Source organism: Lepidothrix coronata, unplaced genomic scaffold, assembly GCF_001604755.1.
Source record: "Lepidothrix coronata isolate B3197 unplaced genomic scaffold, Lepidothrix_coronata-1.0 Scaffold19, whole genome shotgun sequence".
In the NCBI taxonomy this organism is placed as follows: domain Eukaryota; kingdom Metazoa; phylum Chordata; class Aves; order Passeriformes; family Pipridae; genus Lepidothrix; species Lepidothrix coronata.
Genome location: NW_016690199.1, coordinates 447,247 through 460,092, shown reverse-complemented (window position 1 = coordinate 460,092; position 12,846 = coordinate 447,247). Strand labels below are relative to the sequence as shown.

General features: G+C 44.4%; 2 protein-coding genes across 5 annotated transcripts in view; one reads left to right on the top strand and one right to left on the bottom strand.

Annotated features, from left to right (window-relative positions):
* The window catches only part of SLC38A6 (solute carrier family 38 member 6), a 41,752-nt gene extending 35,688 nt beyond the window's left edge, over positions 1–6,064 (bottom strand). Inside the window, exons 1-4 of the mRNA XM_017807629.1 lie at positions 6,015–6,064; positions 5,371–5,492; positions 4,531–4,604; positions 297–349 (exon numbers count right to left, since the gene is read on the bottom strand). Coding sequence (XP_017663118.1) covers positions 297–349; positions 4,531–4,604; positions 5,371–5,444 — 201 coding nt within the window. The 5' untranslated portion in view covers positions 5,445–5,492; positions 6,015–6,064. The remainder of the gene's footprint in view (positions 1–296; positions 350–4,530; positions 4,605–5,370; positions 5,493–6,014) is intronic.
* Positions 6,065–6,349: 285 nt separating this feature from the next.
* TRMT5 (tRNA methyltransferase 5) lies at positions 6,350–12,609 on the top strand. Of its 4 annotated transcripts, none has more exons than XM_017807691.1 (5): positions 6,350–6,388; positions 7,968–8,617; positions 8,996–9,120; positions 10,643–11,297; positions 12,299–12,609. In XM_017807691.1, the coding sequence occupies exons 1-5, from the start codon at positions 6,384–6,386 to the stop codon at positions 12,361–12,363; spliced, it is 1,500 nt and encodes a 499-aa protein (XP_017663180.1). In that variant the 5' UTR covers positions 6,350–6,383; the 3' UTR covers positions 12,364–12,609. The 4 variants fall into 4 exon arrangements, with proteins under 4 accessions (XP_017663180.1, XP_017663179.1, XP_017663181.1 ...); XM_017807690.1 differs by lacking the exon at positions 6,350–6,388 and adding an exon at positions 6,539–6,616; XM_017807692.1 differs by lacking the exon at positions 6,350–6,388 and adding an exon at positions 6,545–6,939.
* The last annotated feature ends 237 nt before the right edge of the window (positions 12,610–12,846 follow it).

The window sequence follows — 12,846 nt, the reverse complement described above, 5'->3', positions numbered from 1 at the left end:
CCCGAGTGCTGAGCCCGCCGGACAACAACGCCGGGGAGCACATTTGTACTCACAGCTAAAAACCTGGCATTTTAAGGAGGGTCTATTTTACATTTAACTGAGGTCTGGGCTTCCACAGTCCAGGCACACGAACTGAAACCAAGTGAAAAGCTTCAGGCTGTAGCAGAATTTCCAGCACACTGAGGCATCAGTAATTATACAACTTATTCACCTACGCCTTTTTACGACGCCAGGGACAGTTGCATATCAGAAGCATGAGACCAAGAAGGAAAAGAGAGGTAAAAATAAATACTCACCTTTCCAGCTGATCCAAAGGCAAACAGGCCAAGGTCTTCATAAGAAGTGGCAGCTGTTAGTAAGGAAAAAAAAAAAAAAAGCTAAAATATTTCTAACTTCAAAATCGCTTGGAAGCTCTATCTTTGCCTTCTTCCCCCTTTTTAAATGAACATAATGCAGGTCAAAAGAGCATTCTGTAGCATTTTTTATTTGCAAAATAGCTTTTATATATGCCTGTACCCCTGCTATAAAATACAGCTCTGTGCTGAAACATTCAGTGACTCAACAGAAACTCAATTTAATGTTTTAAGTACTAATATTTAAAAAGTAAGTCATACATTAATGACAAATTGCCTTCTTCCAAAGGCTTTTTCCATAGGTGAAGAATTATGAAATTAGCCTCAAGAATTAGATATAAGATACTTCTATATTTTGTTTCTTAAAAGAGCACACTTTTTTTTCTAAATAAAGATGATAACAGAGGATAAATTTTCATCTTTCTACAAATACAAACATCACCACCTCGACAGCTTTTAAAAGTCAGGCACTATTTGTTTTTAAGAGAGCTGAAGGTAAACACCTTCCTTAGTTGAAATCTATTATTAAAAAAAAAACCAACCTAAACCAAAAGAACAGCAAAGCAAAACCCAGAACAAAACAAAAATCCTGCCCTTACCTGCACCCAACTTACATAATGACATTAAACCAGCCTGTGGTTTCTTGTATAACTTTGTTGGGTTTTAGCTGAAGCTCACTTCTAATATTGCTGGTAACTCAAAGCAATCCCTTCTCAGAGAGAAGGAAATCATATTAAAGCCTTTCATTGTTACTCTGTATTTTGTTATTAGAAACTCAAGTGATATCAAAAGGATGAAAGCTCCCTGAGAAAAACCACTCACTTTCTCGGGATATAATGAAATGGCCCCACAAGTTTTAACCCTTCAGAGGGTAAAAATTCACCTCAAACCCATGTAATTTTACTGTCACAACGCTTGGTTCCTCTTCCTTGGTTCTGTTTGGTAAAATACTGCTCCTGCTGCTGTCACATCTTAATTTAGGGCCCAGCCCTGCAACCTGAGCTGCTGGGGCAGCCCTTCACACCTGAGTGAAGCCCCACTGCAGTAAATGACACAGGAGACACAGAGATCAGATGACAGGACTGGAGCCTCAGACTCCCAACTGCCCAAGAGTAGGTGGTTTTATTTCACTGAAGTCCTGCACAGATGCTCCAGAGGTGGAAAACAAAACAAAAATATACAATCAGAACCTAACAAAACGTCATTAATTTTCTCACTTGATTTTCTCAGTTTCACATGCTGCTCTACTACTGACACCAACACACTCCAAGAAAGTAAATGAAATAACAGATTAATTTTAAATAAAATTAAATGAGTCAGCTCTCAGCATAAACCTGGATTATCTCTTAAATCTCTGGTTACACGAATATGACTTATATACAAATACAATTAAACAAGAAATAGGTCTTACTAAATTTTATCCTGCATTTTTCTTATTTTTATTAATAAAGTTGTTGATCACAAGAGAAAAAAAAAAAAAGGGCATTTTAGGCAGCCAACTTCGATGGCATCAAAAAATAAAAATCAGCAAAATGTTAAACACATTCAAGAGTGAGTTGTTTGTACCACGTGGCAACAAATACACAGCATACATGTATGAGGAGTTATCAGCAAAAAGAACTGGCAGTTTTCCCACACAATTCCAAAATAGCAATATGAAACCTTAAAATAATTTCTGTTTCTGCACTCAGGTTAGTTCTGTGAACACTGGGAACCCCTAAGACTTAATTGCATTACTTTTGAGATTTCAAGAACATATGGATGAAAATATTAAGCACAATTTATATAAGTAAGCTCTGCCTGACTGGTTTAATTTTTATCATGTCATTAACACTCCGTGGAAATTACCCCTTTAAACGTGGAGTGAAATGGGCAGGTATAGCAGCGGCAATATTTGTGACTCACTCAGAAAACAAAGAAAGAAAAAAAAAAAAAGTCACAGAACTTCAAAGTACATCCCATTTAAACTCCCAATTCCTCTGCTTTACAGAGCAAGCTTAGCCCTTATCAGCCCAAAACAACACAGGTCGTACTGAATTAACAGAAGGAGAAAACAGTGACTAAACTAATCCCAACACAACACTTGACACTTGGGAATATTTTTTTTTTGCTAAGCCCTTTGGTCTACACAAATCACTGGATTTTGCAAAGGTCCAGACCAACATAAAGAAGCGTCTTCAGTTATTCAGTTATTTTTAAACTGCAACTAAAATGCTAGTGCTTAGTAAATCCTGGTCTCTGTTTAAAATGGAATTCATATTTAGAGCTTCCTTTTCAGAAGGTATTTTATAAGTCAGCTCTTTCCTAATGAACGGTTTACAAACACTTTCAAAGGTTTTTCTTCAGCCCCCTTTAAATTTTTCTAGCTCATTTTTTAATATAAAAATACTAAAATTTCTTTCTCATTTGTTGCCACGGACTAAGCTTGATACTATAACACTGTTCACAAATGAATGTGGATTTTTTTAAAGAAAAACATTTAATCACCTACTTTGGAATCAAACATGTAGTTTGTCAAGGTACAACGGGTCATATTTCTCACTTTTTAAAGACAATGTTCAAAGGAAAAACTCAGAATTCTATCTAACATTTAATTACTTCAATAACTGACAGTAATTATAGGGAATATAATCTCAGATCTTATTTTAAAAAAAAAATAAAATAAAACACAAAAGGTCATAAATCCAGCAAACTTATCCAGACATAGTTCTGGTGCTGGTCCTACCTGTCAGCATTGGGTGATAATTAATAATTAACTGTAAAGTGCTTGTTTCAGACAAGAAATACTTCATCCTGTCACTTCAGTGGTGCTCCTTGCTTGCAGCTGTCTGCATCTTAAAAATGCTTTCTTGAGGTGGACTGTTGCTTTGGACAACATTCTCACATATTAGGTGTCTAGGTTCATATCCAAACTCTTCTTACTTCAGACAACTTAAATCCTTAGTTTTCCCCTCTCACCATAATTTAGGTGCAAGCAACTCTGTAATTATTATTATATTGTTATTATTATTTAATTATTATTTTACCATTTACAACCTAATATCACTTAGTGCCTATGTAATACAGAATTTTTCAGCCTGAAAGAAGGGGTAAAAAAAGGCCATACAAAATTACCTCAAACCCACCCTTTTTTTTGCTTCTCATGTACATTTCTACCTACTTGTTTCAGGTTCTGATTCCTTTCTAATAAGCAGAGCTCCAGGAGGAGAAAAGCATTACCAGAGACTTAATCCCAAATAATTAAGCAGCCAAAAGTATCAACCATAAAAGTAACCCTACCTCTGAGGAGTGTGTTTTAAGAATGTGTGAAGAAGATCACCGGACAGGTGAGGACAGGAGCAGCAGATCTAAGAAGAATCAGGAAGCAATCATCTGAGAGACCAAAGGCAGCTAAAGAAAACAAAGCCAAGGAGGAAAGAAGCGGAAGCTTTCTCCCACCACCTTTGAAAAGAGAGGAAAACAGATGAGAGGGAAACAATAACCAGGTGACTGGAAAAGACAAGAGACTTCCTGCTGTAACGTGATCTTTGTGTAGGAGAACTCAGGGAAGCAGTCGTTTCAGTTACAGCTAAAGGAAGCAAGAATTAAAACATCAGCAGATTTGTTTGCACTTGAGCATTCCCAAGGCAGGGCAGTTCCCAAGGACTGGAACGTGACTTCCCATTCAGCATAAAAAAATGCCGTAAAAACCCGCATCTGTAACGCACCACGACAATTATGATGCTCCAACCTGATCACAAAACCTGAAAGGTATCCATCTCAAACCAGGAGCAAAAATACACACATTACAGGCAGAAGAATTAAAGGCTGCTACTTCATTGCTCCTAAGCCTGCACTGAAAACAGCAGCACACACTGATGCCAGCACCAAAATAATTTCGCTGCAGAAATACAGGATCTGTATATTAGGAAAGATGAGAGAGGCTTTTTGAAAAAAAAACAATTAAAACTGAAAATCTAGAAACCAGTCGGTTTGGCAGCGACAGCTGACAAGAAATCTCAAACTCAGATTTTTAAATGGCAAATAATAATCATTAAAAGAGTTAAATAAATCAAGACCAGTGAGCCAGGCACAGCTACCTGTTAATTGCAATCATTACTCATCAACATCACATATTCTGTGATAGAGCTGAGGAAATGCTTCAGAGCTCACTGTTAGATAAATCCTTTTCACTTACCAGTCTGAGTGCACATACTGAGCAGAAGAAACACAGAGTAAGAAGCAAGGCTGGCAACAATCAGCAGCAAGACACTAAAAAACCACAAAACAGTCACAATTAAAGCACTTTTACAGCACAATGCACTTTCTAGCTCTAAGAATGCTACTTTTGCAAGAATTAAGCTACCACAAGACAAGATTTCCTCATTTTGTGGCTGGTATCTGCTGACTATGGTTCATGTGGTCCCTGACATTCCCAAAACTTGTGAAGTTCCCTGCTCCTTATATTGTTCACTAAGAATATCACACACTATACAAGGCAAAGGCCTGACATAGGGATTACAAAAAGGACATAAACATAGGAGTTTGTGTGTGTACATACACACAGACAAACACACAGCTTCCAGTGAAGTGGAACCAACACTCAGAAAATGGTAAAAGTGACAACTGTGGTGACTTTGGCCCCGTTATCCATAGGTCAGCAGGTACAACAATCAAGTGCAAACAAAAGCACAAGCTGATTCACAATTTTCAGACACATATCCATCCTACTCCAGAAGGCCCATTGCTGGAACTACAGGAGATAACAGCTTTGAAAGGAAACTGCCAATCTATCAGGAGTAATGGCCAAGAAATTGCCACCATGTGGCAATTCAATGCAACGTCTGGGCAGGGCTTATGTCAGGCCTGATCTGAATGACTAAACCAAAGAGGGAAGATCTTATTCAACAATTCTGAAAAGCACATGCTATTTATTTCTTCCTCAGATTTGCACAGGAGCCTTAGTAATCAAGTTTTGTTCCACTTAAAACTACAAGCTGAGTTTAAAAATGAGGATATGTAAAAACTGAAAACTTACCTAAAGCCCATGATCCCTGTGTTGGCCATAGCATAGGATAAGCCAAGTATCCCACTGCCCATGATTGCATTCATTAGGTTGAACACCGAGAAAGCAAAGGAGGAACCACGACTTGAAGAACTCTGTGAAAAGGCCCAGAAAAAGAAGTACAATTAGTGCGAGAGGTGTTCTGGTCTCTTACAGGAGGCAATTTAAGGGAGGGGGCCACAGTCAGCTTTTCCTTCCTTAATCTAAATCAAGAAAACCTCATTTCTCACTCTTAAGACCATGCAAACCCTTGCTGCGCACACAACAGCACGATGTTGCCCCGCAGGCATCCCAAATGCCCACAACCTTTGAGTACAGTGATAGTAGAGCGCAAAAGATTTATGGCCCGGAGGAGGCTCTCCCTGCGTGGGCACATGGCAGCGCTTCCGAGCGCTCGGCACTCACAGAACCAAAGGGACCCGGAGCAGAGCCAAAGGGACCAAGAGCAGCGGCTCAGCCCCCCCTTCCCCAGGTGTCAGCCCGGAGCCGCCCCGCACAGCCCCGTCCCGCCCGCCCGACCTTTGAGCCCGCGCTCCCCGAGCTCCCCCTCACACCGCACCCAGCGCGGCCGCGCAGCCCCCTCGGGGCTCTCCCTCCCCGCCGCCCCTCACACGCACGCTGCGCGCCGGCGGCGGCAGCAGCGGGGTGGACTCCCCGTCCTCCTCATCCTCCTCGTCCTCCTCGTCCTGCAGGCGGGCGGACAGGTACCACCCGCGGGCGGGCAGGGGCCGGGCGCTGCGGGACCCCCAAGGCGGCGGCGCCATCGCCCCCCGCGTACCCAGCGCTCTGAGGGGCGCGCCGGGGGCGGGGCCAGTTTTGGGGGGGCGTGACCATTTAAGGGGGCGTGGTCGCAGCGGCGGCCCCGTCCGCCCTATTTGGGGCGCGCGGGGGGCGTGGTCACGCTGGAGGGGCGCGGCCAATGCTCTGGCCCCGCCCTCCCCCGGCGCGGCGGCGATGACGCGCGCGCGCGGCGCGCGGGGCCCGGCATGAGGTGAGGGGTGGGGGGGAGGAGAAAGGAGGGGAAGAGATTTCCCTGAGGGAAGAACGGGATAAACCGGGATCGCGGCGGTGAGGGAGAGGCTGGTCTGCCCACCTGGGAAGGTGGTGCAGTGGCCTCCAGCCAGAATACAGCGCGGGGGTGGGGAGTTTATTTTGTGGGCTTATCTAGAAGCGACGGGATGAGAGGACTTGGCCTTAAGCTGCGCCAGGGGAGATTCAGGTTGGACATCGGGAGGAATTGCTTCACAGAAGGGCTGATGAGGCATCGGAATGGGCTGTCCGGGGAGGTAGTGAGTCTCGGTCCCTGGAGGTGTTTAAGGAGAGGCTGGACGTGGCACTCGGTGCCGTGGTCTGGTTGACACGGTGGTGTTGGGGCACAGGTTGGACTCGGTGATCCCAGAGGTCTCTTCCAACCACAGTCGATTCCGTGATCCTGAAGTACTGATTCAATAGTTTCCGTCTAGGAGGAAGGCAAATGCCCCAGGAGAAGAAACACAGGGATGCTCAGGCCTCTGGATGAGGGATTTCTCCTGTGCAGCAGACGTGAGGAATGCAGTGTTTAATTTCTGAGGCAACAGGCAAAGGAGGCGTGCTTTGCCAAAAGCCTGGCTTAGGGAAATGGGCTGGTTGGGAGATGCAGGGAGGATGGGAGCAGGACCAGCTTTGCCGGGGTTTGGGCACAGCAGCTTTGGGAAGGAGAGACTGCACAGCCTGGAACCCTGGAGGAGGGCAGTGGCTGAGGGAGGCAGGAGAACCAGTTTCCTTTCAGAGCTGGTTTGCATCTTTCCTATCCACCCCTCATCTCAAAACAAGCTTCCCAAGAAGTCAGGAGAGATGCCAGCCTTGAGCACCGCCTAAACCATTGGTTCCTGCCTTGGAGCAGCAGATGCAGAGTCAGAAAACTGGCCCTTTTGGACTGTCTCTAGTGGAGGAAACCATTTAGAGGAGGGTAAAGCCACTTTCAAAAGTTCCCCATCCCATGGATGAACTGTAGAATGGGGCTCAGTCACTGGAAGAGCCATTACTAATGCTCCCCTGGACCTTATAGGGAATACTGGATTTAATTAATGATCTTCCTGGCATGCAGCCCATGGAGCAAAGACGCTGTGGAGTGTGTAACACCTTATACTGGTGTCTGGGAGGCAGAAATCACCAAACAGTGATCATGACCACTATTGCTAAAAACTGTTTTCTAGCAACCACTGCTTGGTAATTAATTTTATCAGACACAGAATGGATCCAACAGTAGGATCGAGACAGTAGATATCTTTCCATGTGGCTTACTGGGATTAATATCACATTTATTAGAACAAGGAGAGGTCATTGTTTTTTTGGCAGGAGGGGATTATCTTGCTGCTTGAAGTTAGTTGGTGTTTAAGTCTAAAAACACATTTGCAAAATAACAGACATTTGCAGTATATATTTTATAATAAAGAGCTTTACTAAACTATTGTGGATTGTTTGGTACAGATGGAAATTCTGGTTTAAGAGAACAGCAAATCCATGTGATTTGCAGCCTTTTTAATGGAATGATTACATAATGTCTATAAAATGAATAATTTCTCTTCTAGGACTTTGTGGAGATTTGGATACTCTGCCAGACTACTGAAAACTAATCATTTTAGGACAGCTGCATCAAATACATCATTTCCAGCAGTTTGGATGCTGTTGGCACAAAATTCTGGCAGAATACCTGGGCCCTTTGTAGTAGTTAGAAAAAACGCTTTCTCCACGATGCCTGAAACCGTGGAGGATAAAGCTAATCCAGAACTGTATTCACCACATCCCGGAGTGCGTGGGATGACACTGCTCAACAGAGAGGCTTTTAAAAGGACAGTTGTTGTTCCAGCTCTTAAAGTCAAGAAAGAAATTGTAAATAGTTTGCTGAAGTCCCTAAAACAATCGGTCCTGCAGCGTCCCGGTCTGAAGCGAGTGGTTGAGGATCCAGAAGATGAGGACAGTAGACTTGTTATCCTGGATCCTCATAAAATACCAGGATTCTCATTGGGAGAATCAGAGCAGCAGGTGCTGAAAGAGCTCAGTGTTGATCCTGAGGTGTCCAGGTATAACCTGGAGCTGACCTACGAGAACTTCAAGTCGGAGGAGATCCTGCGAGCGGTGCTTCCTGAGGGTCAGGAGGTCACCTCTGGGTTTAGCCGTGTTGGCCACATAGCACATCTCAATCTCAGGGATCACCAGCTGCCCTACAGACATTTGATTGGTAGGTAAAGCTGCTCCTCTCAAAAAAGTAATTTGTATATTTTGTATATTTCCCAAAAGATATTTTATGAAGTGTCACTTGCGCAAAGAAAACATTCGATAGCTTTTTATTTTGGCTTTAAGTAGCCTTGTGCTGATGCTGTAGCTGTGCCCAGAGGGCACAGTTCTCTCCTCTCCCTGCACTGAGCACTGGGTCAGGGTGAAGTGTGTGCCTTAAAAAGGTGTCACAGCTGCAACCCTGAGTCAGGAGAGGGAGGTTGTTCCAACACACACTTACTTTTGTTATTTTTAACTGTTAACAGCAAGTTTGTTGTGGCTGTTGCAGAACATTAAAAGGTTGTGGTCCTGTAACCAGAATATCTTTTGCCCTCTCTTTCAGGCCAGGTTATAATTGACAAGAATCCAGGAATCACCTGTGCAGTGAATAAAACCAATATTATTGACAGCACGTACAGGAATTTTGAAATGGAAGTGCTCGCTGGAGAGAAGAACCTGGTAACCAAGGTACAGGCCTTTTCCCCCTGGTATTTTAATTTTAATATGCTAAAACCCAAGGGCATCTTCTGGAAAGAGATGATGCAGGGATGCTGTTGAGACCACTCCTTTGCACAGTGCCCTTCCTGACACCTGTCTGAGCATCAAGGTTGGCTGTTACTTCTGCATTCCTTTGTCCTGGTCTGCCAAGGGCAAACTCAGCCATAGGGATCATGAAGACACGTATTCTTTCAAGTACACAGCCTAGATTTAATGCTGTGTAAAAGCAGCTGCAGTAAAGGTTTCTTACAGAGATACTAATGACAAACTTGTACTGGGGGATGTTTCTCAAAGCCAAAATATTCAGTGGATTTGATCTAAGAAAATGCAGTTTTTTAGTGTCACCAAGCCTTGTACGGTGGCTGATATAGAACCTAAGAGTTTGTTTTCAATCTGATTGGCTTTGCAACTCAGGCAACATTTTGCCTTTGCCTTTTTCCTTTTCTGACAGCAGCAAGACAAACCTCCTCTCTCCTCTGTCCTGACATTTATCAGGTGCAATCACTGTGTGACTGCCACGCATCCTTCGCGTAGGGTTTCTTGTCTGTAGCTGGAAACTTGGCCGCGGCTCCCACAAAAATATTTTCCCTATCTGTGAGCAGTTTTATACTTTCAGAAGAGAAGACATTAGATTACCAAATAAAAAGGTTGAATATCTTGGTAGAACATCCTGTACACGCACAGAGAAGGCAATTGAATTGTCAAGGCAGCAGCGAGGATCAAATACTGTGCAGATGGTGTTACCGTACACCTGGCACACCGTGGAGCTGCACCCAGCACTGCAGATACACTTCAGGATGTTTCTTGCTGGCAAAGCAAACGATGGGCTGATTTGGATCTGAAGTTACTGTACTTTGGAGTCACACAATTCCAGTGTGGTGGTGCAAAGAGAGTATTATCTTGCATCCCATTCTCATCTGAATAAATACTGTTTCTTTTCAGGTCTGTTCTTAAGATAGTGGTCATTCCAAAGTTTGGGTTTGGATCAGTTTCCAGACTCTGTCACCTTGAGAGATGAAATACAGTATTTTTCAAGCTGCAGAACTGGCTCCCAGTGGCTTTGACTTTGGCTGAGGGTTCCTGTTCTTGTGCCGTATCATTCTCAGACGCTTATTTACTGTGTGGGCTCCTCTAAGGAGGGTTTGAGGCATCTTCCCAAAGTCTGCTTTCAATAAAGGAGTTGTCAGTCAGCCACAAAGCTGTTGAAAAGCCTCATTTTTTCTTATGGCCATTTCAAGTTGCTGCTTTGTTTCCACCTGGTGATTGAGACAGGCGTGAGCCAGTCATCGGGATTGACAGTGGGGGACATTCCTCATGGCAGTTTCTGATGAGCTGGATCTGGTTTTACAAGGTTCCTGTGTCTTACCAGTGGGACAAATGTTGATGTATGTGTTACCTTTCGACAAGGCACCTTGGTTTTTAGCTCTCTGAATTACTGATAATGCTTAAACCTGCCAGGCAATTAAACACAGAAAATGTTTTCGACTTTCAGGTCAAAGAAAATAATATTGCGTATGAATTGGACTTTTCCAAAGTGTACTGGAACCCACGCCTTTCCACGGAACACGGCCGTATCGTGGAGCTGTTGAAGCCTGGGGATGTCCTTTTCGATGTCTTTGCTGGGATCGGACCTTTTGCCATTCCAGCAGCAAAGAAAAAGTGCCGCGTGTTCGCCAACGACCTCAATCCCGAGTCCTACAACTGGCTCCTGCACAACTGCAGGCTAAACAAAGTAGACACCAAAGTGAAAGCGTTCAACATGGATGGCAGGGAATTCCTCCGGGGGCCGGTACGGGAGGAGCTGAGCAAAGAGCTCCCACTCATGAAGGAAGAGCAGAAAAACGCTTTCCACATAGTCATGAACTTGCCAGCGCTGGCTGTTGAATTCCTGGATGTTTTCAGGCATCTCTTAGTTGGGGAGCCGTGCAGTGCTGCTGCCCTTCCCACTGTGCACTGCTACGGGTTCTCCAAGCACGAGGACCCAGCCAAGGACATTCAGGAACGAGCGGAGGCGTCGCTGGGAACCTCCCTGGATGGACGCTGTTCTACGTACCTGGTCAGGAACGTGGCGCCCAACAAGGAGATGCTGTGCATCAGCTTCCAGGTCCCAGCAGATGTGCTGTACAAGAGGCCCTGCCCTGATGAAGGTAAGGAACAACCCTCCCACGTGGCACTGGGATTTCAGGCTCCACCTTTTGCTGCCTGGGGCTGGTCCCACCCTGTGGGCCACTCTGGCCCGTGCGACAGCGACACTGGATTTGGGATGAGCGCGGAGGTGACCGGCAGGGCCGAGTGCCTGCATGTGTGCAGCAGCTGCAGGGCTTCCTATGCTCCTGGAAACAGCAGCCTGCTCCTCTGATCCCAGCATGAGCCTCCCCAGAAACATGGGGGACTGGATAGGATCACCCCACAGGCCATAAAGCAGACCTTTATGCCTTGGGTTGTGTACTGGGGGAGGATGGGGACTCAGTGATCCTCGTGGGCCCTTCCAACGCAGGATATTCAGTGAGTCTGTGATCTAATGCCAAACACAGTTTTCTGTTAGCTCAGGACTTAAGAGCTGGAGCTGCATTTTCGCCCAGAAAATGCACTTCCAAGGGACTGGTCCCAGCTCTGACCTTCTCCCTTATGCTCACATGGACTCAGTGTAGGGCTGGAGCCACCACATCAGCAGTCAGGTTCTGTGCAATTTAACTGAGACAGGCAGAGAGCTTCAGTGCTGAATTTGGTTACTTTGTGTTTTGGGGGTTTTTTATAGTTGGTCACTTGTTTCTTGCAGTACTTGTAGAAGCTGGTTGGTTTTCATGATCTTGGGCTTTGCAGCGCGTGACAAGGCTGCAGTTACATGAACTTTAGGAAAGGAGGGTTTTTTTAAAGCTTTAATGCCATGAAACTTATTTTTATGCTGTTGTTGGGTAGCACTGAGATGTAGGTCAAAATCTATTTCCATACAGGTTTTTTCAAAGTCCTTTTTGGCATTTAGTAAAGATCCCCCATTACTGCTGTAACAGTTTTCGTTTGTGACTGTTAATCCTGATTTTAACTCTCATCTCTTCCTGTTAAATCCCTTAAGCGTTCCAGGGCTTGTGGTTTAGCTCCGTCTGTTTACTGCACATTAAATAACTTACTTTTTCTAACCTTTTTCCAGCAAAACCAGCCTCAAAACGTCTGTGTACCAGCCAAGGTTTTTCTGAAGAGAAGTTACTGAGTTGAAGACTGGAGTTATGGTGACTACCTTAGTTTGTGTAAAGGGTATTTAGGGTGCCTCTGGTTTACCTGTTGAGTTATTCACAGCATACCTGTGTTACCCATCGAGATGCACAGTGCATGTTGCAGCTTTCCTTTGGGAGCCCTGCTCCCTGCATTTACCTTTTTTTTTTTTTTTTAATTGTGGGATCGATAAGCAGATTGAAACTGTTGTTACTACAAAAAATTAAAACTTTGCTCTTTTGTAATAAATGTGCTTTAGTACTTCTCTGCTCTCTATTGTTTCACGCCCTGTGCTGATTCAGTGACACAGCCTGGGGTGGTTTTCTGCTGTGGCATTTTGATAATGTGCAGTTTGTGGGGAGAACAGATTTTTATATTTTGCCGGTTCTAGGAAAGTGACTTATATAACCCCTGCCTTGGATTCTCTCTGACAAAAACATTTTGCTGTTTCAGAATATTGGATTACGGTGAGCAGATGCACAAGCA